General features: G+C 41.1%; 5 protein-coding genes across 13 annotated transcripts in view; 1 reads left to right on the top strand and 4 right to left on the bottom strand.

Annotated features, from left to right (window-relative positions):
• Positions 1-1,355: 1,355 nt before the first annotated feature.
• LOC139990794 (heme A synthase COX15) lies at positions 1,356-4,049 on the bottom strand. Of its 4 annotated transcripts, none has more exons than XM_072010309.1 (7): positions 3,580-4,049; positions 3,342-3,491; positions 3,120-3,276; positions 2,906-3,032; positions 2,511-2,643; positions 1,816-2,440; positions 1,356-1,752 (listed from the first exon to the last, which is right to left on the bottom strand). In XM_072010309.1, exons 3-7 carry the CDS (start codon positions 3,273-3,275, stop codon positions 1,498-1,500), a joined length of 1,296 nt encoding a protein of 431 aa, XP_071866410.1. In that variant the 5' UTR covers position 3,276; positions 3,342-3,491; positions 3,580-4,049; the 3' UTR covers positions 1,356-1,497. The 4 variants fall into 4 exon arrangements, with proteins under 4 accessions (XP_071866410.1, XP_071866411.1, XP_071866412.1 ...); XM_072010310.1 differs by having other exon boundaries at positions 3,732-4,049; XM_072010311.1 differs by having other exon boundaries at positions 3,791-4,049.
• A 95-nt stretch (positions 4,050-4,144) lies between these two features.
• LOC139990789 (xaa-Pro aminopeptidase ApepP) lies at positions 4,145-6,452 on the top strand. 2 transcript variants are annotated; one of them, XM_072010304.1, is made up of 5 exons: positions 4,145-5,300; positions 5,392-5,718; positions 5,787-5,917; positions 5,999-6,174; positions 6,242-6,452. In XM_072010304.1, the coding sequence occupies exons 1-5, from the start codon at positions 4,186-4,188 to the stop codon at positions 6,362-6,364; spliced, it is 1,872 nt and encodes a 623-aa protein (XP_071866405.1). In that variant the 5' UTR covers positions 4,145-4,185; the 3' UTR covers positions 6,365-6,452. The 2 variants fall into 2 exon arrangements, with proteins under 2 accessions (XP_071866405.1, XP_071866404.1); XM_072010303.1 differs by having other exon boundaries at positions 5,787-6,174.
• Positions 5,732-7,786, bottom strand: LOC139990798 (PRADC1-like protein). Its single transcript, XM_072010317.1, has 3 exons — positions 7,289-7,786; positions 7,083-7,195; positions 5,732-6,993 (listed from the first exon to the last, which is right to left on the bottom strand). Exons 1-3 carry the CDS (start codon positions 7,371-7,373, stop codon positions 6,547-6,549), a joined length of 645 nt encoding a protein of 214 aa, XP_071866418.1. The 5' UTR covers positions 7,374-7,786; the 3' UTR covers positions 5,732-6,546.
• Positions 7,787-15,903: 8,117 nt separating this feature from the next.
• Adar (adenosine deaminase acting on RNA) overlaps positions 15,904-25,098 on the bottom strand; it is a 115,469-nt gene continuing 106,274 nt past the window's right edge. For all 4 annotated transcript variants that reach the window (XM_072010295.1, XM_072010300.1, XM_072010299.1 and 1 more), the window contains one exon: positions 15,904-16,252. In XM_072010295.1, the coding sequence (XP_071866396.1) occupies positions 16,176-16,252 (77 nt within the window). In that variant the 3' untranslated portion in view covers positions 15,904-16,175. The remainder of the gene's footprint in view (positions 16,253-25,098) is intronic.
• Positions 15,904-25,098, bottom strand: part of LOC139990786 (uncharacterized) — a 36,383-nt gene continuing 27,188 nt past the window's right edge. Inside the window, exons 2-3 of one of the 2 annotated variants that reach the window (XM_072010294.1) lie at positions 21,493-22,098; positions 15,904-20,030 (exon numbers count right to left, since the gene is read on the bottom strand). In XM_072010294.1, the coding sequence (XP_071866395.1) occupies positions 18,757-20,030; positions 21,493-22,098 (1,880 nt within the window). In that variant the 3' untranslated portion in view covers positions 15,904-18,756. Of the gene's footprint in view, positions 20,031-21,405; positions 22,099-25,098 lie in introns of both variants that reach the window. The other variant, XM_072010293.1, reaches the window with a different exon arrangement.

Here is a 25,098-nt window from a genome sequence, read left to right as displayed (position 1 = left end):
AATTGTGTTCAAGGACTAACACTTCTTTATACAAAGAAATAAAACTTGTAAAATAATCTGTAATGATGCAATGAAGGAATTCTTGTTTGATCCAACATGTGATTTCTTTGATAAAGCAGTAACATTGTCTAAAGTATTATTTTAAATGATCTTTAGCCTAAGCACAAATGACCAATAGTTAACAATAGATTAAAGTATAGGCTGGTTAGCTCATGTGATTGATTAAAAAACTATCTCCAATGTATAAAATGGAATGTGTTCCATTTGTTCTATTGGTTATGTGCAATTAGGCTTTAGTTCATAACTACGAAAATGGGAATGGTAATATCGCATTTATAGAGAGACATTCGTTACCAGGAACTAAAGACATAAGATTCTCAATGGAACAATAAATTCTATCAGACTGATATTAGTTTTGCAATCTAGGATTTGAGTTATTTGCAATATATTGCAAGAGACTGCATTTTAAGTTCATTTGGATTGATATTCAAATAATACAGGAAGATTATTTTTTGTATAGTATCAATTAAACTATATTTTTCACACATGTTCATATAAAGATTTTAATATAAATGTTGCGTTTTTTAAGTGATATAATTTGTATTTGTATGAATGATAATATACATTTTCCGTTAATACTCATGTCTGTATAATATTAAACAGAAATATGTGATGCGGCGCAATTGTCATATAATAAAGTGAAAATATGACGAGTGTAAATAAAAAGCGTTATAATAACGAAAGTGCAATTCAGAACGCCTATTAAATATTGCTACTGCTTAATATTAATAATGCTATGTTGGACCAATATAAGACGTTTTAAATGAAAAATACAAAAAATCAAAGAATGACTGATTGGAGATGAGGTAGAACAACTGCCAATAAAAATAAAGCTGAATCCACTGTATTGCTAATCAGAATTTATAAAACATTTAAAAAGAAATTTTGGAATGTTAATGAAAATTATTATTACAATTAGATAGCAATTATTGATTAAGCAGGGTTTACACATTTTTTAAACTAATTGAACAAAATAATATTACTTACCAAAGCTGGTTTTTTGAAATTAGGTGCCAGTACTAACATCATTAAATATTTGATATATGTTAAGCATAAGGAAGGACAGTTGATGTTAGTAATGAATTTTTTTAATTGACATGTTAGAGATATAATCCAGTGTAGTCAGATTTGTCAACTACGATCCAAAAACTGTTACAGATACTTATTTAATATTATTTTTAAATAGGTATTTATTCGTTTTTTTTAACATGAAATTAAAAATATATTTTCAGTAATATAAAAATGCTTAAATTTCATCGTAATAGATACATTACTTTAAAACAAACACATGTAAATTAATTTTCATGAATATTGATTATTATTGATTATAACTTAACGCATTGTCAAATAAAGCATAATGTTGTGAAATTATTGTAGTATCTTTTTGTTAATTTTCAAGCCGTATAAAATAATAAAACGTTGTATAATATTATAAATTTATTTTAAGACATATTTCAAATATTTCAATTCATGAGTCAACCATATCATTGTACTTAAAACAATAAGACTGCCAGATTGATGAGATGCAGCTAATGATAAGGGCACATGATGTACTAATGTTGAAATTCCTAGTAGTACTTGCAAATAGCCAGCACAGAGCACAGCTACAATAGCTTTTTTTGCATTACCAGGAAGTTTATATTTACGAGATGCAATTGCAATGTAAGTTATTAATGATAAAGTTGTGATACCCTGTAAAAAGAGAGAAAATTTATAGTACCGTATATTAATTTGGGTATTATGCTCAAAACATACCAATATTCTATGATCGAATTGTACAGTAGTTGGATTTTCCGTAAAATTTTTTAGTAGAGGTGATAACGTGAATACGTCATCTGGTATCCACTTATTTGCCATTTTCGGAAATGTGTTATAAATAAGACCTGCATCCATCCCTGCAACGAAAGCTCCCGACAAAGCAGTAAAAAAGACCAGTCCCTTTGTCGAGTGAACTAACATTCTGAATCTCTTTAGCTTCGACTTCAGATTACTAATATCAACATTTGAATGATCAAGATTTAATTTCTGAGCAGGAACTAAATAATCTAGAGCATTGTACAAAAATCCTGTATATATAATAAATGCCATTCCTAAATGAGCAGCCAAGCGATATTGTGAGACGCGTGGTACGTCTGATGGTTCCACGAAACGATCTTCCAAACCCGATTTAACCATGTACCAACCCATAAGTCCTTGTAAGCCAATTAATGAACCCAAAACAGCTACCCTGATCTTCATGCCTGGTGTTAGCATACCTTTTGTCCAGAAATAAGTTGCTGGAACTATGAATACAGCACCTATCAAACGTCCCCACATTCTGTGTAAATATTCCATCCACCAAATACGTTTAAATTCTTCCAACGTCATATTTTGATTATTGCTATAAAGAAATTTGTATAAAAATATAGTTTGATGTATTATACAATTATTTTATACTATAAAGATCTTACATTTTATATTCAGGAAATTGTTTGTAACGTTCAAATTCTGCATGCCATTGAATTTCAGTAGTAGGCATTTTTTCACCAAGTAATTTCCACGTAACCATAGATAAACCTGACTCTGTAAGTCTTGTTATACCCCCTGCATAAAAATAAGGAAGGACAAGTAATTATGGTTTTTTCTTTCAATTTCTTTATTTACATATCATACTTTATAAAGGTTTATATATTCATATATTGGTATATTACACATATATATTAATTTGTTATAAATAGTATACTTTCAAAAGTATTTTCTTTTTTTTTTTGTAACTATTATTAAAACTATTTTCCATAAGTCTTATCTATAATTGCTTTTATAATAGTACAAGCACAGTAGTAAAAAAAGCAGTAAAAGATTATACCTAGAACAACAGCTACAAAAACCATGCCACTGCAAGTTAAGAGCCATTTGCCCACAGTTTTATTTGATTTTTCAGCTGATTTTGTTGAGAAACCTTTTGCTATGATGCCACCATTTTTAAGTAAATCCTATGATAATATCGCATAAAAATTACTTGGTTATATTATTATTATTATTATTTTGTACGTTAAATTTATAGAATTAATATGTAGCACCTTATGCAAAGTGACATTCCTTTTTATAAAAGTAAGGGTTGAATTTGTAACTGCTGATTTTGGAGTATATGTATATAGATTTTGTTTAATTGGTAGAAATTTTGTTATACCGTTTCTTGTTATTGTTGATATGCAATACCTTGTTAGATATAACATGCTAGAAAAGATCACAAGTTTGTAGTAAATTGTAATATTAACACATGAACATGCAAATATACTTACATTGTTGTGATGTTATATTTTGTATATAAATATAATACTGTTCTTTTATAAGCTAACAACTTTTTCAATTAATATAAACAAGTAGTCATATGTTTTCTATACATTTTTTAATTTAACATCTTAACGCATATGTATTCCAATGAATTATTACTGAAATTGTAAAAATTGAAGAAAATGACTTTTTAATTTTTGATCATTAGACTACATACTGATAAGTTGATGATAATGGAAATTTTACTTTGTGAATTATCAAGTAAGTTATTGTTACGATAACACTACAAAATTTACAATATCTAATACAGTTTTATTTTAAATTATAAGAATAAGAAGTGTTAAATTTATTCTAAAGATAGGAGTAAAAGAATTATGTATTAAACCTGTATGGTTTACCAATAAATATTTATTTTTGTACTTTACTGAATCCTGAAGGGGATCATATCGTTTCTAACCTCGTACTAAACACAATAGTCGATACTTAAAACGTCATACTTTCAAACTTGAAACATCGATATATGCAATATTCAATTTATATTTTATATTCATAATAAGGAATAAGAATACAATTGTTTGATATTTTTGTAAAATGTTTGATAAGATTATCTTGTTACGATAAGATAAGGTGATATTGTTATTATTCGAAATACATGGGATAAATTAAGTAACATTCACCGTGTGTACAATACATATATCAGTCGTAAGTATATTAAATTTTATTTTTAATTGCATCATATTAGCTTAAGTATAGACATAATAATTTAAGAGATTTACATTTATATTAATTAAATAATATTATTTTGTTTCAGTACATCATATAACAAAAATTTGTTATAGTACAAACATCAATATGGCACAAAGAAGTGGTGCTACTAAATTAGCTAAGCTACGAGAATTGATGGAAACTGTTCAAATAGGTGGTCTTAAAGGGAAAGGTATTCAAGCCTTAGTTGTAAGTTCAGATGATGCACATCAATCAGAATATTTAAGAGATTATGATAAAAGGATTCGTTTCATAAGTGGTTTCACTGGTTCTTTTGGAACTGCAATTATTACACAAAATAAAGCTATACTGTGGACTGATGGAAGATACTATATGCAAGCTTTAGCAGAATTTGATCCACCAGAGGCATGGACTTTAATGAAAGAAGGTTTATTAGATACTCCAACCAGAGCTGCATGGTTAATTTCTAGTCTACCTCCCAAGTCTACCATTGGAGCTGATCCTAATTTAATAAGTTACACAGAATGGGCAGTATTACATACCAGTTTAACTGCTGCTGGTCATTGTTTAATGCCTCTTGAGGAAAATTTAATTGACAAAGTTTGGGGTGATGAACAACCTGCACCTACAGCTAATGTTGTTTTACCTCAGCCATTGCAATTTTCTGGATGTAGTGCAGGAAAAAAAGTGAAAATGTGTAGAGAAGTAATGAATAAAAACAATGTGAAAGCACTTGTAATCTCAGCTTTAGACGAAATAGCATACATTCTAAATTTAAGAGGATCTGATATACCTTACAACCCTGTTTTCTTTGCATATATCATTCTTACATTAGACGATTTGCATTTATTCATTGATAAAAACAAACTTGCAGAGGAAGCTCAGCAACAATTAATTAGTGAAGAAGTAAATGTAGTTTATCATCCGTATGGAGATATACATGATTTTTTGAAAAAGATTGCAAGTTCATATGCAAATGATGACAAAATATGGATAAGTAATGGTTCTAGTTATGCTTTACATGCTGACTGCGGAGAAGCGAAGAAACATACAAAAATTACCCCGATAAACGTTATGAAAGCAGTAAAAAATAATACTGAAATAGAAGGAATGAAAGCGGCGCACATACGAGATTCAGTTGCACTCATAAAATACTTTGCTTGGTTGGAAGATCAGGTTAAAAATAAAGAAAATACTATCACAGAAATATCTGGAGCGACTCAACTTGAAAAATTTAGACAGTAAGAGAATTTGCATGTAGCATTATAAAATTTTGATATAATAAAAATTACAGTTCTCTCTATTATACATATATAATGTATGTTATGTAAGGGAGCAGGAACATTTCATTGGGCTCAGTTTTCCTACAATATCTTCAGTTGGGCCACATGGAGCAATAATTCATTATCTACCAACACCAAAAACAAATGTGCCAATTACAGACAAAGAAATTTATCTTTGCGATTCTGGTGCACAATATCGAGATGGTACCACAGATGTTACAAGAACATTGCACTTTGGTAATCCAACGAATTTCGAACGCGAATGTTTTACAAGAGTATTTAAAGGACAATGTCGCCTTTCATCGACTATTTTTCCTTTAATGATACAGGGAAATTATCTCGATACACTTGCTCGGGAAAATTTATGGAGTGTTGGGTAAATATACCTATTTTGCTTATAAAATGGAAAATATTATTTATTTATATCTAAATATACAATTACAGTCTTAATTATCTTCACGGTACCGGACATGGAATAGGTTCGTATTTAAATGTTCACGAAGGACCAATTGGTATTTCTTGGAAACCATATCCTGATGATCCAGGTTTACAACCTGGGATGTTTCTATCAAATGGTATAAAGTTAAAGTATTGTTTGTCATTACACATACATATGTATATTCTAATAATGTCATTACATGTGGTAAAATTACTAGAACCAGGATACTATGAGGATGAGAAATTTGGCATTAGGTTGGAAAATATAGAATTGATAGTAAAGGCAAACACACCCTACAATCACAAGAATCGTGGCTTTCTTACATTTGAAACTGTTACACTGGTGCCTATACAGACTAAGCTACTTGATGTATCCTTATTAACAGATAATGAGGTATAGATTCGATTTATTCTCTGTATATTAATCGCCTTAAGATAATTGATTGTAAATCTTTTTTCAGATTCAATATCTAAATAATTATCATACAAAATGTTTGAATACTCTAAAACCTCTATTACAAGGGCCAGAAAATGTTCAAGCACTCAAGTGGCTAGAGAGAGAAACTAAATCTCTCATTAAATAATCAATAAATTGTATAAGATTGCATTTCTTATCTTCTACAAGTACAATGCACAATAAATTGTTCACATAATTACTTTGATTACAAGTAATCCCATATTTTTTAGTAATTTTGAAAGTCCAATTCTTTGTAAATCAATACGTTTGTTTCATTATATGAAAATCACTGAAAAATCCTATTGATAATCACCAAAACAACCAAGGGCTTTGGTGCAATTTATCCAAGGAGGTATAAGTTAAGTTTACTGGGATATTAATTAAGGCAAATGGTTGATTCAATCGTTTTAGAGTTTGCCGGATCATTTTGCCGTTCTTACCGAGCAAAAATCCAGCAGGAATGTTTACTGTCTTTGTTGAAGGAATAGTATCGTCGCGTATCATGTCTATATAATAATATTCAGCCCATAAAGAATTAGTTATTGATTCTTCAATAGAGGATGAGTGATAATCTGCTATGATTACAGCTTTTGCCCCAGCTTCTTCAGCCATTATACTTTTAGCAAAGAAACTACAGTCTCCTCTTTCAACTAATGCAATTCTACCTTTTAATTCTTTGGCATTTTTTGCTACTTGACAGCCATGAGGAGGGTCAGTTGGAACTAGAGGGATTCCTTCCTCCAAAAAACTTGCATTCTGAAAATATACATTGCAAATAACAGATAAAATTAAAATGCCCTTATTTGCAATATTTTGATCAATTCTAAAATATATATAATACTTACAAATGGTGCTCCGAAATCTTTCGCGGGCCTTAATTTATATGTATACTCCAATTCCGGTGGATATATAATTTCAAAAAATACATCTGAACCAATACTTGTGTCAATGTAAGAACCTGTAGGGGTGCCATAAGGGAATGCCATAGGAAAAATTGTTTAATTACAAATCGTTATCAAGTAACGTTTTTATTTATAACCTAATTACTAACCTCCACCAATGATATTCAATATCCCGATGTTGAAGAGAACAATAATTGGGTAGAAACAAAGCACTTTTATTCTTTGCATTAACATGGTGCATTCACATTGTTGTTAATGACATTACAACGAATATCATAAGAAGCTTAATCCGATTAACATTACAGACAAGTGACAAATCGTTCCACGCGTCACTTGTCGATGCGATAGTACTATAGTGTACCGTGACACGCAACGATGCGACTCGATCGAACATACATGCAGTTGCGATATGATTACAATATGATAGACCTGATAATTTAATGCCTGTTCTTGTTTCACGTTTTGGGAGTCACTTGAGCCCCTTACCAGTTTCGTATTACATGCGACATTATCGATTCAATATCAGAATGGTTTAAATTAAAATTAATTTTTCCTATGAAATTTTAAATAATAGAACAGGTTATTTTACATATAGCGGTAAACGAAAGTAGAATTTTATACTTCTACAATACTTTAAAAAGAATTATTTCATTGCATACTATCAAAAAACCAATTCACATGTTCAATTACAATGTCGATATCAGCTTAAAAAGAAAGGTATTTATATATTGTTCGAACCGCGGAAATTCGAGGAGATTTCGTAATGAAAAAATAAAGATACGATGTTCAGTGAAACAAGGCTTTTTTATACGCTGTCTTCGCTTTAGGGGAGAGGTTGGTCTACGTGGAGGAGCAACTTTCCTTTTGATGGTTGCTGATATTAGGGGTGATAATAGGGCTTACGTTCGTATACATTGGTTGCTGAATACTATTCTGGATTCTTAGTAACTATATCGATAAAACAGCAAGATATCGATAGGCCGCCGTCACAAATGCTAAAACTATTCTGTACTTCGTCGGTGATATAATAAATGATGAGTTGTTTGTGATAATTTCGATGTTCGCCGTAAGAAATTGTTGAAAAACACTCTGATTTTTTGACATGTGGATATTTCACAATCTGACACACAAAGTTCCGTTTGATATCACGTATATCCTGTCCCTAGTTAATGACAAAGTATAACATTATAAGTGTTGAATATTTAAAAATTCACACACATGTACACGTGGAAAACAGATTTGTATATTATTTTTGGACGCTTATGCTTTTGACGAATTATCCTCAACGATCGAAATAAATTTGTTATCTGTTGATTTCTATAGAAAAGTTTTTATCAACTGTTGATAATTTAAGATAACTTTATTTGTCACTCTATAACAATTCATAATAATTCTATATATTTCAGACAATTGTTCATAAAAATAAGAGAAAAAAGTATTAGCAATTGTATTTTTATATGAGAAATAAAATTAAAATTTATTTATACACGGTTCGCGTTAAATGGAACCGAAACTACTTCTGCTATCTATTGGCGTATAAATGAACTGTTTACTAGAGATTGATCGAAAAGGAAGTGATATTTTTCTAGATAAACATATTCCCTCGAAATTCTCAGGTAAAACGTTGGAAGATGTTGTTGAAAAATCGGAACAATCGTTTCGACTATCGATAACGTATAAAATTGCAACGATAAAAAGGAGCGATAATGCGCGCATGCGCGATACTCCACTGCATTTATGAATGGATGAGCAAAGTGAATGAACAGACGTCAGCTGGGTAGGTTCGGTAAACACACGAACATGTACGCACACATAAAGATACTTGACAACTTCTGACTACCTGTAAAATATAAGGTATATTAGAATCACTTTCTCTCTCGCGTATGTTGAAAGAGTCACTTTTTAGGATATCGAAATGATATTCTTAACAATTGCAAGTCAAATATTATCATGGAATGGCTGATAATAATAAAGCACATGAAACTGCATAACGCGACTGGACTAAAAGATAGAAAGTATTTACGTGCTCGTATTTCCAAACGTTTTATTAATATTTCTATTTTTTTCACGATTTTGAAACAATATGACTGAATCTTATGTCTTGGACAAGAACCGAAATACATACTCACGTTCGATTTCTTTCACGAGATTCACTTGTGACGTAAATGGTAGAAAGTCGGATAGTAACCGTCTTTTTTTCTGCTTTTCATTGTGCAGTGGGCTTGAAACAGCAAGTTACACGCGTACGTTTCCCGCCCACGAGTCGCGATCCCGTTCCAATAGTTGCATTGCAGGGCCATAAAAATATTTTAATGAAGCATAAAGCATTTGATATTAAGTCGTAACGTTTGTTCGGCGTTACACTTTTTTCTTCTTCAAATTATTTATCGCGATCGAGTCAGCGAAACGGGCTACAGCATTCAGCAAACAGGAAGATCGAGTGGTTGACTCGCAGCCTCCATCATTCGCCAGGGTGAGATACGAACGGTTTGATTTTATCGGATGTAAATAATTGTGAGATAAAATCATTTGCCATAAATTTTCAATCTCTCCAATTTCTACCTCCACCTCGCGGAAAGCAAATATGCACGCACGTGGCAGGTGTTATTTGCATCGAGTTCATTGTAAAATCGATTTACAGGAACGGAATCCCATTGACGTTAATGTACTTAGGGAACGGAAAGAGCCGATGACATGGTTGGAACGATGTAATCACTCTAATCGATGCCATGTTAGTACACGGCTAATCTCGTTATTAAATCGAGAATTTTTAATGATCATTTACGGAAACTTTCAAGTCAATAAATTTTATCACATAGAATGCGTACAATATACAAAAATATACTCCTCTTACAAGTTATAGGACATGTTTATAAAAAATCAATAGGACATCCTTAATAAAATTTTGATATTTCATATAGCTTATAAACTCTCTTTTACAAACATTTTTAAAACTCGTTAATACATTAATATCTTATACATAAACTGTTTCCACAGTCGTGTAAAACAGCACGCTAGATTATTTATATTCTTCGTAACTTTTAACGATCATTTGATATTTTCTACTTTTGAAGTAAATATAACTCTCCTAAAATTATCGAGCGGGGGTGTATACTAGATATTCAAAGTACAGTATCACATTTATTAAGTGAAGCGAATCTCTGCACAGATATTATTCCTCTTTACTTACCTTTGTAACACTTACTCGCCTCTAATATACCCACATACGGTTAAACAGTATTAAGAGAAATATGCCAAAAATAATTAAGCGAGCGAACATTAATATTACCAGAAACGTAACTACATACTACATATATATATATATATATTCTAAACCAAGATCGTCCCCATCGATTGACCTTAAAGCTAATTGCTCATCGATTAGCATCATCCTTCATAAAAATACGTTTCTACATAAATATGCCCAAGCCTATTCATTATCACCCCATCCCCTGCCTCTGGTTAATGCACAAATCAAACGTTACAACGGCGCAGAAAGTGGCCGATAAAAATAAGGAGCGGCGATCAACGTAATTCCTAAAATATCCACGATGAACGTACGAGTCGACTATTTTTACAACACCTTTGCAACCCTCCGTGGTAAGTGGTGGTGGATGGTAGAGGAAGCGCGATCAACTTGCGACGTGCATGTACGTGGTGCAGAGTTTGCTTCCTTTCACAGATAACTCTACCCCTCTGGATTACGACGGCGTCAGAACTTCCCCTCCGTTCCTTCGACTCGGGTGGTGGATGACGGCTGTGAGTGGGGCGGGGAGGAAAGGGACGGGCAGAGGGGTAAAAGGGGAAGAGAGGGTCGTCAGGACGCTCTCCCCGGACTCGAGCGGTCAAGGGCAGTGGCGTCGCGTGACGTCATACGGCGCTGCAGTGACGCAATCAGTCGCCAGGGGCAACCCGTTGGCTGACGGTCGCCAGGCAACCCTGTTGTTGCCCCTCTAGCCGCCGGCCTCTACCCCCTGCCGTGACCGTTCCATCGAGCTCGCGGTCGCGAGCTCCATCCTCTGCACGTGCCGTTCCTCAATGAATCCCCCTTCGCTCTCTCTCTCCACCTTTTTGCCCTTCCCCACCGCCGGTACCGCATACGCCGCTTCCACGGGCTCTCTACCTTGCTTTTACGTTGACGTGACCCTAACCCCCAGCGAGGACTTCTCCGGATGCTGGCCGTACGCGCGACCCTGCACCTCTCTCTGGTTTCGATCATTCTTTACTCGTGGAGAATGTTGAACGTTGATACATGTAGACGTATAGCGGATATCTGAAAAGTATCCGCACAGCTTATTGCGTCATTTACACGTTAATTAATTAGTTCCGAGTATATCAAATTTTCTATTATTTAATAGTATTTTCATGGGACGAGGTTATACGTATCATTTTCATAGTGTTGATTCGTTTCGGTTGCGTGCAAGGTATTGGTAAATGATAGGAAATTTCATGCACTTAGGCCTAATCGATTGGTATGTAAATGCTGTAATAAATACAACTGTGTGCTACGAATTGCTTTTGTAGCCACGGTATGCAGGCGCATACGCCTGAGAAATGTAATTGGTGAAAGTACGACGGGCCGAACGAGTTTCTTTAATGAAAGAAATAGGTGCTTACTCGTTTGGGTTTTGTTCTGAAGATGATCTGAAATCATTGCTGGACTGCGGATGTTTATGTATTTATGGAGAACTTAAAGATGTCACGATTCGTAGAATATTTTAATTAGAGGTAACAAGAAGTTTGATATTTAAATATCAACGCACGTTAGAAAATAAAAAAAAAACATTGATCGGTTGATTCTTATCAATCAATTTCTAATTCCGTGGCTGTAGAAGATTCTGTTCCAGATACGACTCGTTTAACAGGTTAAAAGTACCGATAGTGTCGTTGTGTTCTATTACAAGAAACTTACCCCCTAATTTCTGTCCTTCTGACCAGCCCACCTAACAGTCGTTTCACCCCTCGCGGCCGGCTTACCGAATTGCGTCATACTGTTACCAGAGACGCGAAATTCGAGACCTCACCAGCTCGTTATATGCTGTTCTTGCATCGATCTCGTCGGATAACGCGAGAGTGGCAAAAACCGTAAGTCAAAGGTAAGCGATATGGATCGGAGGGGTGGTAGAAATGCAGCAGGGAATAGGGAGTCTCTCCTTGGGCTTTTTATATCTTCGATTTTTCTTACACGTGCATTGTTTTTCTTTTTGTCTCGTCCGATCGATGGTGCTATTCTTTCATTGTTTGTAATGAAACTCTACCGTCGTCACTAATTTTCTTCAGTCATCTTCTACTAATATTTTAACAAAATATACGCCGTTGCAAACAATTAGAAGAACGTTCTCTATGTAATTTCAATTTTTACAACCTTTCCTTGCGTCTGTATCCTTTTCATCTTAATTATTATATTAACTTATTAACCGGGTCATCCCTTAGTCAGAAATTTTTATAATCGTGCAATTGAGAAATAATATATTCTTCGAGCTAAATCAATTTCAGTTACGTAGATTTCTCTGTCCTTACAACCGTAGATATGATGTAATTTATAGAAGACACGTAAAAGATTAGAGAGTTGCTCTGATTTGTTGATCAGGAGCACATAAATATTTCTTCAAATAAATTATTTCATCTAGAAAACCGATAACCTGAGCGGCGAGTTAATTGGCCTTTTTCATATGAATTTATCAAGCTTTTCTGAACGTGTCAACCTATCAACATTATAAATCTTCTTTCCATGTATTTGGTCGTGATAGAATCATTCCCGGTATCGATCCCTCGATTATTTCAGGCGTTGTACATATTTTTGTTTCTCAGTCCTTATTGATCTTCGAGAGCCCATTGAGAAATTGTCTCCTGAAACTCGTCGACTGCAAACTCGTCACGAGATATCGACTCACTTACAGAGCATCCGTGACCGATTTTGAAAAGTTTCACACCGATCTCCGCATATACTCGCAACCAGACACCTACGTGTAAGTACGCGTCTATGGAGTCGAGCCACGAGCGAAGCAGCAACAGGTTTAATCGCGTCGGGGTGTGGCTGACTGGCTGGCCGGCTCCGCTCATTCGGCTGCCCTCCGTTTGATGCTGGTTTATAAGATCGATGCGACACACACTGGGTATCGTTGCGCGGCGCGAATGAAAGCGGAATGCTCGTTTTGCCGCGTCGATGCGCCACTCGTCCGCCGAGGAGAACCTGGACGCTGGCCTGGAAATTAGAAAAAAAAGAAAAGAAAGAAAAAGATGGACGAAGATAAATACGCTGGATTTCTCGGTGATCGCGTTTTGCCTGTCTTTTTCTCTGGCTTGGCTAAGGAAAATCGACGTATCCTGTGTCTGCTCTCCTATCGCATATTTCATATCTCATTCCTTTTATCTCGTTCCTAACCTAAACGAAATAAATCATAAAATAATTAAAAAAAAATGACGAAGAGAAAAGAAATCAAGAAATACACCGTAGAAAAATTATCCGAGTATATAAAATGCTGGAACGTTTTATCGAGATATGAATAGATGTAGGAAGACACGATGAGTGGTAAGGGGATGAAGCTGGCGCGCATGATCGGAAGTCGCGTCGGTGCAGTGTCGCGGCGGGGAATCAAATTTCAACAACACCTACGGTGAATCGCGAAGCTGCGAGTCGACGTTACCTGACTCATCCCATCGTTCGATCGTCCGGCCGGTCGCGCGACCCAACATGCATTTTTCTTCTTCGAGGGCCCGGTCCGGAGCTTGCATATCCACGGAGGAACTATATTTTACGACAATTTTTTTGCTCGGCTGCACGCGCGCCAGCGTATACGCGATCCTTATGTGTCGTGCGAGGAGCGCATCGTCGTGCTTGTCAGTCGTTAGTGGGAGGGATGTCTAGTGCCGGGAAGGGAAGGAGAAGGAGAAATGGTTTAGGAGTTATGGAGCGAGACGGAGACGGGACGAGAACGAGATGTACGCATCTGATGGCTCGGTGTAGAAGCGAAATGGAAAGATCGAAAGAGAAAGCGGGAAACAGCTCGCGTCGAGACGAGGACGGCGCCATCGAGAAAGAGAGTAAAACAAAGGAGCGAAAAGGAGACAGGGATCGCGAGGAACGAGAGGGAGATACGACGAGTATGTCGGTGGGAGAAGGATGGTTAAGAGTCGTGAAAAAGAACGTTGGGTAGAGGAAGAGTGGATCGAAACAAGATGGAGAATGATGGTGGGAGAAGGATAGAAGGTATCACGAAGTGCAGAGGAGGCCTCATCTCGATCTTGGTCCTATTTATAGACGTGCTCTCACAGCCTCACTCCTGCCCACTTCTTGCACTGTCTCTCCTATATAGGTGTGCATACACCTATGTAGTGGCCATTGCACGTTCTCTACACGCGAGAGCCAGCGAGCCGGCCAAAACTTCGTTCGTCCGAGCGCGAAGAATCGATGACGTGGACCCTCTCCTGTTGAACGTCGAGACGCTGGCTGCCACCGCTGGTAGAGAAACCTATCCACTTCTGGAAGACATCATCGTTTTCCGTTAATTAGCCGATTACGGAAACGATATTACGGAACGGTTTCGTCGTGACCGGTAGCACAAACCGGCGTGTCGTCTTTCTCGGCTCCTCTGAATCATATGGATTACCTTTTTTGGAAGAGACAACGTCGCCCCGGGCAACAAACGAGACGAATTTTTTATTCCGACGTGTTTTAGCATACCATACCTTGAAACCGTTTTTTCTCTCTTCCTGGAAATTTTTATCTTGCAACTTCTCGCGACGTTGTATTACACGCAGGCCATATTACATATTGTACCATATGTACCGGATTTCGATCACGCGTTTTCACCTCGTCGTTCCTTTCGAGTTTGAAAAACCAAGCAATAATAATTCTCTCTTTAAGGAAACATAAAAGGAACTCGATCCTGAACGAAATTTCAGCAGTGAACCGGACGGAGCTGAACCGGCTTCGATCAATGGCCGATCGATAAAGAATCTATCGACGATGGAGGTAGAGAAAAATTGGCACGCGCGACCACTACTAATTGCTAGTTGTTCGTGATTCGTATCGCGCTGCAGCGAAAAATCGAGATAAGCGTTAGTCGGAAAGTCCAATCGGTTTAGGCGCCAACCGCGTGTTTACGGTGAAAGGTTGCATGGAAAACACGGCACAACGGAACGGCGTTTCATCGAGATCGACTAGTCTCGTTGCAACGGGGACCGGTCCTTATTAATCTCTAGGTGGCTGCCTTTTGAACGCACACCTCGGAGGAACAATAGTTCGGTCGCGTAGGATGCGGTTCGCTGTATCGACATCCTTGATCGTCGATGCCCTATTCGGTAATTGTCGATGATCGATAAAGATGTCTGCGGTCGATGAATGTGCCTGACGCTAACGCGCAAAAGGGAAAAATAAATTGGCGATGTAACGACACTCGAGAAATCGTTCAACGTGACAAACGACACTATTGCATACCATTATGTTCATGAACATATTATAAATATGCGTTTCGAACGATTTATAGCGTTATAGCTTTCACAGATCGCGAACCTCGATAAACTCGAAATATAAACTCTAATATATCGAAAGTCTCGAAAGAGTCGAACGTACGTATATCGAGAGCATCGAAAACGAAACGTGCTTTCAGCTTTAAACTCTGTTCCTCGCTATCCGCGTTTAAAGGTGATAAAACGAAGAGGCGAAACTTTTCAACGGGTCTTGCGGTCGACGATTACGAGCGTCGACGTATCGTTTCAAGGAGTTTGTGCCGTACCACGGGGAAATAAGAACAACCAGGCGTTGCTGTTCAATGTTAACTTTGTATTTTTGTTAATAATCGTCGTGGGGAACCGGCCAGATTAAACGGCAACGATGATTACAACACAAATATACAGGTAGTCGAGAGATTCTTTTCTGTGCATTGCACACTCGGAGCACCATATTGTGGAATAGTTACACATAATTTATCCAATTATAGTGTAATTATCGTTCGTAAAAAAATTGTCCTCTCTATTCCTCTTTTCTCATTATCTTCGTTTCTTTCATTAAACGTTTTTCTTTCTCGTTCTCTTTCACACACGCACACATTTATACACGCATACACACGTACAGGCAGACACAGGCATAATTTCTCTCTCTCTTTCTCTCTCTCTCTTTCTCTCTTTCTGCTTTTTTATTTCACGAGAACGCGCGTGCGCGTTATACGCTCCTCTGCCTACATATTTTCCGATCTATCTAGAACAATAGCGGATAATATCGCATACGCGTCGGTGCAACCATCGTTGAAGTAGGTAGAGAGCGCGTAAGAACGCTTGGGATCCATAAAAGCTGTACGCGTTGCCGCGCGTTTCGTTATTAATTATAACTGTTATTTAATATAATTATAATATAATAATCATAATAAAAATAATCCTTTAATTTTAACAATATATATATATATATCTCCTCTGTTCATATATATATTATATATATCATATATATATAATATAGATACATGTATCTAGGGAGAGAGACTTTGTTTTTTTGTTAATAAATAGAGCAACATATACATAATATTAATCGCCGCTAAAACTCATATTTTATACACGTAAACGATCACGATGGACGGGGGGGGGGGGAGAGAAGAGGACGAGAGGAAAGGAGGGGAAAGTAGGGCGGCAAGATTAAAAGGAGGAAAGTGAAAGATTTTACGGGTTTCTCTCTCTGTTTGTCGGCACGATTCGATTAGATGTAACCTATGTGTACATATGTATAACACGTTATATACATATTTACAAAGGAAAACTCCCGTTCAACAACGATGATCGCGATTAATTACAGTTTACTCGTTTGGGGTTTGTTGGCGGTTAAAAGAGGGTTAATTCACAAGGGGAAGGGTGACGCGTCTGGTATTTAACTTCCAAGAAGCTTAGGGACTCTACGAAGTGACTTCTAACGCTGGAAGGAATTTTCAAGGGGAAAATGGGTAGCAAGGAGTGGCAAGAGAGTTCCCTAGGACACGGAAAAAGTCCGAGATTTAGCGTGTCCGGGGTACGAAGGGTGTCGTAGGAACGAGTGAACGAGTTTCAGAGGTAGAGGACGATAACAAATATGTAAGAAGCGATTATTACGATTGTATGATTGAAAGACACGAGGTTCGAGGACGCAAAGTAGTGTGTGTGTATGTAATACCGATCGTCCATCGGTGTCGGTCGCATCTTGCAAACGTGTCAGGGTCTATGCCCTCTCATAGAATCGCGATACCGATCGTAATGGATATCGAACTATATTTTCATTCTCTTTTTTCTTTTTCATTCGTCGAGTGTCGTAATTTATAAAAATACTTAGAAAATATCCTGAAAACATTTGTGGAATCGGGCACGATTCGAAAATTGCACGATTATTGGCCGAAGGAACGAACACTCGGGTAAAAGGATCGAAAAACATCGACCGGTTCCGATCATGAGAGAGCTGGGAAAAGTTGATACGCGATCCCCTGATCGTTTCAAGAAGCGCGCTCGCGCATGGCAATTTTTTTTTTTTTTCACGCGCTCGTTTGCATGCGATCGAGAGTGCGCTGTCTCTTTCTCTCTTCTCTTCTCCCTCGGTAAATTCCTCCCTGATTCCCGGAAGCTGCGGGCGGTATCGATTCTACGCGATTCGTCGGAGAACCTGGCTGCAGTATATTTCGTGACACCGGAATATTTCGCGTACGTATCTACGCGCGGTTAACGTCGATTTTCGCATCTGCATCTCGTTCTCGATCGCAAACAAGGGTATAAAACGCAACCGTCGTAAATAACGATCTTCGACGCGTCGCTCGCTTCGAATATCCTCCCTGACTTTCTTCTTCTCTTTTTCTTTCTCTCCCGTTCTTCCCATTTACCGCTAAAAGCACGAGCATTCCGATACCGACAATTGTCGAGGAAACAGTACCTCTTGGTAAAGCTAGATTTTTCACTCGTATTCGTTCCTACTCTTTCTAAATGCAACTTGACGTAGTAAACTTTCAATTTTCCTCTCTTCCTTATGCAACGTATTAACCGTAGGCAAAAGGGACGGGAGTGAAAGAAATAAACTGAGATGAGAGCTCGAAGGAAAACCGCCGGAGTCTAATATATATATATATTTACCGCAATGTTCGTGTTTCCTCGTTGAACGTTCGCTTGGCGAGATCAGGAGAAAAGCTTCGAATCGATCCATTCTGTAAGACGCGACGAGCCCATCGTCGGGACCGATCACACCGGACATTTATTTTACATACCGCTTTGAAATTCTAGTCCCGATTAAAAATTATCCACGATTATTTACAAAGATTTTATGAAAGTCCTCCGCGATTGTTCCTTACGTACTATTATCCGAGAGGCTCGGTATCACGCTTCGTTATACCGCCAAAAATGCTTGTCGATTCGGTCGCGAGGCCAATCCTTTAAAGTCGAGCCCCACTCGTCGATCGCTGACGGTGCCGACGACGGATCGATGACGGATCAGTCGGTGACGGCAGTCTGTTCCGCCTAAAGGTCTCCGTCGTTTCCTCGTCGCCTGGCAAGGTGAAAAAGCTGCGTCGTGCACGAGCATGATTGACAAGATTAAAGGAATGAGCGTGGAGATCGACATCGATCGTCGTATGAAAAATGTGGATCGATTCTGCGACACAGTTCATTCAAATTCTTCTTACTGATTGCACGGTGGAGAAGCGTGGCTCTGAGGGTGATTTCTAGCGGTGGCGTGGGTGGCTTCGCGCTTCAGCCTCTGTTTCAAGTGAACTTTCGCGTGCCGTTTCTTCTCGTCGCTCCTCGCGAATTTTCGGCCGCATTGATCACAGCAGAACGGCTTCTCGCCGGTGTGAGTTCTCACGTGAGTGGTCAGGTGATCGCTCCTCGAGAAGGAGCGCATACAGATGCGACACTGGAACGGTTTCTGGCCGGTGTGGATGCGGATGTGCCGGGTGAGCTCGTCGCTGCGAGAGAACCTGCGATCGCAGCCGTCCACGGGGCAAGCGTACGGTCGCTCGTGCACTGGCGTTTTACTCGGTCGATTCGGATACTTCCGCGGCTTCACCGGGACCAGCCTGAGCGGCAGAGCACTCTGCTGGTAAACTTGCGAGAGAATCTCGTGCCCCTTCGACGTGCTGGGGTTGTATTCCGCTAGCTGGACTCCCGTTGTACCAGCCGACGGTGGTGGTTGTTGCTGCTGTTGTTGAGTGGGTTGAGGTTGCTGCTGTTGTTGTTGCTGTTGGACGGCTGGTCCGTAGCCGCCCGTCCCGGGGGGTTCTTGCTTCAGCGTCGTCTCTTGATGATGGTGATGGGGATGATGATGGGACAGGAGATTGGGGTCGTAAGGGTCGTCGTGCGTCGTTAACCACGCCGCGGGAGTAGTGGTTGGCGTATCGTGGTAGCCTGGTGGTGGGGGTGGCTTCGATTCGACCGGTAAAAGTTCGACGGTCTCTCCACCGTACGGGGCTGGGTGAAGGGTAGAGTGTAGGAAGGGTGAATTTGTCAAAGTCAAGGTCGGGGAGGTTAACGGACCCCAGAGCTCCTGACCGGTTGGTTGTTGCTGCTGCTGCTGTTGCTGTTGGGGTGGCTGCTGCTGATTTTGGAGAGTGTTCAGCGGCGAGGATTGCGTACAGGTGGTGGTGAAGACGCCACGGTACGTCAACGTTGGTACGTTGCAGATGTTAACGCTCGACGCTGGTGCTGAAGACACCGAAGACGTGGAATGAGGGGAAGAGTAAAGTATCACTCCGCCTTGTAACACGTTGCAACGGTCCGCGTCCTCTTGAGCCTGATGATGACGCGGTGGACTAGTGGAGGGTGGAGCTCCAGGCGTGCCCTGTTCCTGAGACTCTTGGTGATGGTGGTGCCGATGATCCCTGCCGGTCGAGGTAGCCGTCTCATCGTCCTCCGGTGTGGCCTCTTCGAGAGATAGATCTTCGCCCGCCAGGCTGCCTACAAATCATCCATCAAATTTTCAATCAGTCTCGAAAATCTACATAAAGAGGGTGGAGCAGGTCGCGGTTGCGCGTGATCACAAGCTCAGGAACAACTCCGGGCACGAGTTAGCGCGTGCATCTCGCGGCCTAAGCGAATCAACAGGAAGGACCGCGCGATACGGGGATGACTTTATCTGCGAAGCGAGATTATACCGGGTGTCTCTATCTGTCGTCTGCATCCTGCCGTCTCGTTACTTCCTTTCTACGCACATACACAATCGTTTACGACCTACCGAAAATCAAGTCGGCAGACTCCCAGTAGTGAGAAAAATACGCGGTCATCCGGTTGTGTTCTACGAATTGATGCGAGTTTGAATTAGGTATCTCCGAATCGTGTCATGCGCCGAACGTGGCGAACCATCTGTTCCGACAAATGTATCAACGATTTCTACGTAGCCATGTATAACCGCGCGAAATTTGTTGTCCGGATAGATTATCGGCTAGCAAATGATCGTGACAGAGGAAGGAAACGAGAGAAGAGAGGAGACTACGATGTACAGAACGATAAAGGGGAACGAACGGTCTGCTTCGTTTCGTTAGCGAGAAAGTCACGGAAAAGACGACTATCGGCGTAACGGAGGGTGGTTGTATCGGTCCGGATGAACGAGGTGGGGGTTCTTGGAAGCATGAATGAACTGGCAAGGGGTGGTGGGAGACAGAGGTGAAGGCGGAGGTGGAGGCGGCGGCGATGCAGGGACGGGCGGAGAAGGGTTTCTGAATGTCGGGGTCGCTGAGTATTGATCCGCGACAGGCGGGCAGGTTCGATATTAGCCGTTTTCGCGAGAGCCAACCGATATACGTCACGCTGGCACATCATGCACTTGGCCGCGACGACCGAGGACTCGCAACGCGATCACTTTCGAAAATTGATGCGAAAAAGCCGGATTTTCGAAGGGGTGCTTGACGCAGCCACGAGGGTAACAGCAGCAGCAGGAGTTGGCAGATATGCAGAAAGCGAAAGTTGGGACGTTCGTGAAACATAGCAAGTGCAAGGTCGCTGAAGTTCGAATCGCACAGCCGATTACTACTGGTTTGGTGCGCGTTGTTCGACGAGCGTTTATTTTCACGTGTCTCGCGTCCGACGAGTTTCGAATTCCGCTATTCGATTATCGTGGAACACGTTTTAACGATCTGACCTCGTCGAGGCGTGCATACGCAAAGGATCTCTGTCATACCAGATAAATTCGATTAACAGGAAACTCGATGATGATAAAGTTATTTTACCACGTCACGACTACGAAGGATGAAAAGAAGAAGTTATCGTTGCCTGATCGAATTTTTGTTTTTGTTTCTTTTTTGTTTTTTATTAAAGGACTGTTGATTGTAGGTACCTGAAATAGGAGGTGGCTCGACGAGCGCGGAAGGGCCGAAGAAGGACGGTAAATCGCTGCTGGTGGTAACCGGCGTGTTTAGGTCACCTGGTTTATCCTTCTCGTTAGGCTCCTGAAGATCGTCTCTGCATTCCCTGGGACAGTCCTTGTCCTCGGTGTTGACAGTCTGCAGATGCCTTTTCCCGTCGGTCGAGTCATTGGACGGCGAGGAGGTATCGACGTGTCGGTGATGTTGATGGTCGTCGAGTCGTTGATGGGGATGATGATGGTGATGATGATGTTGTCGGCCATGGGGATCCGAGGAATCGGCATTGTTTTGATGCTGGGCTTGCAAGGGCGCGCAAGTTGCCAGCGACAAGGTTGGAATCGTTTTGTTGCAACTCGTGGACGAGGTGCAAGTGGTAGCGGCTGGCGTTGACGTGCCGCCAACACCACAGACGATCGAATTCGAGGATGTCGCCGCGTTATACGGTAGACACGCGTCGAAACTAAGCTGCACTGTCTGAAGATTGAAGGTAGCATGAGGATGATGATGATGATGTCCGAGGGGTGGCGGTGAGAGCAAAAACGGGCTGGTGGCCGCGTGGGGCTGCGAGCCCACCACTTCCATGCCGTCCATCGTCATCCTCTGGAGTTGGTCGCCTCCCTGGCTGGCGGTGGCAACCTCCTCGGTACCGCACTGCGTGTCCTCGCCTGCGGTTGTATCGTTCAACGCTATTATTATGGTTAAAATGTTGTCCTTCCTCGGTCGTCCCGACACAGTTAAGCCTCTTTCTCTCTCCCACCGGATATACAAGCTCTACGCGAGTTAGCCCTTATCCGTCTTTTCAGTCTTAGTCTAGTAGAATCAGTTTCCCTTCGTCCTCTGTGCAACAACACCGACGCGACGTCGAAAGGGTTGAGAAGAGGGTCGCGTGGTACGAACTCTCGGTTCGTACACGAACACACGATAGATCTAAACGTCAAGTCCGTTGAGATCGGTCGTATCTGTCCCTCTTTCCCTCCGTATAGCTCCAGTCACTGGGTTAGTAGTCAAGCGGACGTAGCACGCGCTCCCCCTTTTTTATCCGTCGCGCGGCACGCGCCGAGTCTCTCTTTCTCAGCGAGGTATACACACACGAGGGAGCGGACGCCGGGCGGCAAAAACCGTGTCTCGCGATTGCTCGCCTCTTTGTCCTTCCTTTTCTTTCCCTCTCTCTTCTCCCTTCGAGATCCCACTCTCTTTCGCGAGAGCGCGCGCGCCTGCGATCTGTCGCCGCGGCGGCGGCGGGATAGCTATACACCACCGCGAGCGCACAACCACCACCAACCACAAACCACTACCACCACCACCCAATTATACGCACGGAGACTCTCGAAAAATCCAATCTCACCGGATCGCGACCGATCCTCGTCTCGGTCTTCGTCCCGATCCGGAACGGCTGCCGCGCCGCGCCACGCCGGCCGGTCTGGCCACCAGGGACTGCCGCCGGTTCGTTTCCCTCGAGCGCGCCCGCGCGCCACGAACGAACGAAGATGCGCGACAATGCGGATCCGCGGCTCGAGCCGGCGTCAAGGGATGAAACGCGGAACCGCGATTACTCTTCCTCCAAGACGTTAGTGGTTGTCACTTTTCGTCTCCCTTCTTCTAGAATCTTTCGTTCGAAACGCCGGTCGTCCAAGTCCAAGCTCACGAATTCGCAATTATATCAAGATGATGATTCTTTCACTCGCGAAATGAATCCTGTACGCGACGATGATTTGGCTCGCGCGCGCGCGAGTGTCTTGTAGGTGCAGGCGCGCGCGCGACCGCGCGCCTATTTGTCGTTCCGTGTCCTCCGTCCCTTTCTTTCTTCACCGCTTCCTCTCTCTCCTTTTCCTCTCTCTCTCGTTCTTTCGGTTCGTCTCTTTCTATCTCCTTCGTCGGGTTTATCGTGTGTCTCGGTAGATATGTACCTCTCCGCGGTTAGGTGTGCGTGTCGGAGGCAGCAGATCGCGCGCTCGGATCGTCGGAGGACGCGCGATGCGTGGGGGTCGCGCACGAACTGAGCCGAGCGACGGCGCGCCCCGTAGTTTTATGAATGGACCGCGGAGACTGTCCCATATTTGGAAGCGGCGAGTCGACTGCCAGCCAATCCCCGCTCTGCGGTCCCCTATCAATGCGCGCCTGTCTGCGTGCCGCGTATATAGCCAACCGCGTATGTGTTACGTACACACGCGCCGCTACTCCCACCACGCAACCAGCACGTCGTCACTGCTCGCCACTGCTCGCAGGCATCTCTGCCCCCACCGTGCACCTCTTCGCGCGCTCCCACCTTCCCCTAACTCCCCTCCACGTGTCCGCTGCCCCCAGCCTGCCCCCTCCTCGGCATTTCTCGGTTCTCCAGTGACGTAGACTGGCGTGACGTAGGACGCGGCGCGCGCGCTCGTCTCCCTTGCGATCGACATCGTTCGAGACCGCGTTCGAGAATTTCCAGGAAAGAAGTCACGCGGAGGAAAAGGAAAACAACAAAATATAGAACAAAGATACGGCGAATTTTGGTAAAATGTAAAAATATTTAAATAAGTTGGGATAAGGGAAGGAAATTTCTCCCGTCGTTGTATACCGTCAAGTATTCGATCTGTGGTAGATAATATCACGAATGTGATGCTACGTCTACCACCCCTCGTTCTTCCGCCTGCGTAAGCTCATAGCTGCTGACGCCGATGGCGCCGGCGCACCGACGGTTCACTCAGTGACAGACGTTGGTTTATCGTCAGTTCGAGAGTTTGCGGCCACCACCGGTGTCCCTTCTCGTGAAACATGTATCGATCGAAGCGCGTTCGCTTAGGGACGAAATTTCCCGTTAGTTCCTCTCGTCTATTCTCAAACGTGAGAGTTATTTAGTCGCTATAACATTATACACTGTTTCGATATTAGGTTATGTTAGATTTCGAGCCACTGATTACTATCAATTACGCTGAAATTCTCTTTCCTGTAGATGTCTGACATATCACTGCACGGAACTACTTATTTTTATTCTATCAGTAATAATCAAACATAATGAAGTTTGCCAGAATATATAAAGTACTCTAGTACTTCGCGAAAACGTTACTTTACTTTATTTTCCTTATCTGTCTGAAACGTAATTTTTGTAGCAGTGAACGACGTATGTATATTCGATTCATCATGCACGATCAAACATTATATTTTCAAGAATGTGTAAGATACTTTAATACTTCCCTAAAACATTACCTTATTTTATTTTGTTTTCCTTATCTCTCTGGAATGTGATTCCTGTAGCATCGAACGAAACTATTTATACATATTCAATTCATCAATGATAATCAAACATCGTGATATTTTGAATACCATGGACGATACTATGGACTCAGACATATCAGTTTATAAATGATCTTTCCGGTGATGCGATTTTTTGATTAATATTGGGGCAGAGAGCGAACGATGGAAGCGAAAACAGACGCGCAACAGGTGAGAGAGATTATTCTCTCTGCACGGGCGCGCGCACGTGTCGAATCTGTTTGAAAGCGGTGTTCGATTGCTCCGGCAACTAAACCGGGTGAACGGTGGCCCGCAAAGTTCCGGACTGGGTTTGCTACGGCAAAGGAGCAATTTCCTGTGCCACCGCGCCAGTTGCCACCACCTGTAAGAGCGCGCGTGCCGTTCAGCTATACGCGCCTCTATACATGCGTGCGTGTGTCCGGTTACGAGAG

This window comes from Bombus fervidus, chromosome 9 (assembly GCF_041682495.2).
Source record: "Bombus fervidus isolate BK054 chromosome 9, iyBomFerv1, whole genome shotgun sequence".
Lineage (NCBI taxonomy): Eukaryota > Metazoa > Arthropoda > Insecta > Hymenoptera > Apidae > Bombus > Bombus fervidus.
The sequence above is the reverse complement of the archived record's forward strand: the minus strand, read 5'-3'. Positions and strand labels throughout refer to the sequence as shown.

Excerpts from the sequence above, each read along its gene's own strand:
- LOC139990789 (XM_072010303.1), top strand. The coding sequence starts at position 4,186 with ATGGCACAAAGAAGTGGTGCTACTAAATTAGCTAAGCTACGAGAATTG. Across the intron at positions 5,301-5,391 it reads CAACTTGAAAAATTTAGACA|GGAGCAGGAACATTTCATTG; the intron begins GTAAGAGAATTT and ends ATGTTATGTAAG. Across the intron at positions 5,719-5,786 it reads GAAAATTTATGGAGTGTTGG|TCTTAATTATCTTCACGGTA; the intron begins GTAAATATACCT and ends ATACAATTACAG.
- LOC139990794 (XM_072010308.1), bottom strand. The coding sequence starts at position 3,275 with ATGTTATATCTAACAAGGTATTGCATATCAACAATAACAAGAAACGGT. Across the intron at positions 3,033-3,119 it reads GGAATGTCACTTTGCATAAG|GATTTACTTAAAAATGGTGG; the intron begins GTGCTACATATT and ends ATATTATCATAG. Across the intron at positions 1,753-1,815 it reads AATTCGATCATAGAATATTG|GGTATCACAACTTTATCATT; the intron begins GTATGTTTTGAG and ends CTCTTTTTACAG.
- LOC139990798 (XM_072010317.1), bottom strand. The coding sequence starts at position 7,373 with ATGTTAATGCAAAGAATAAAAGTGCTTTGTTTCTACCCAATTATTGTT. Across the intron at positions 7,196-7,288 it reads ATTGAATATCATTGGTGGAG|GTTCTTACATTGACACAAGT; the intron begins GTTAGTAATTAG and ends GCACCCCTACAG. Across the intron at positions 6,994-7,082 it reads AAGATTTCGGAGCACCATTT|AATGCAAGTTTTTTGGAGGA; the intron begins GTAAGTATTATA and ends GTATATTTTCAG.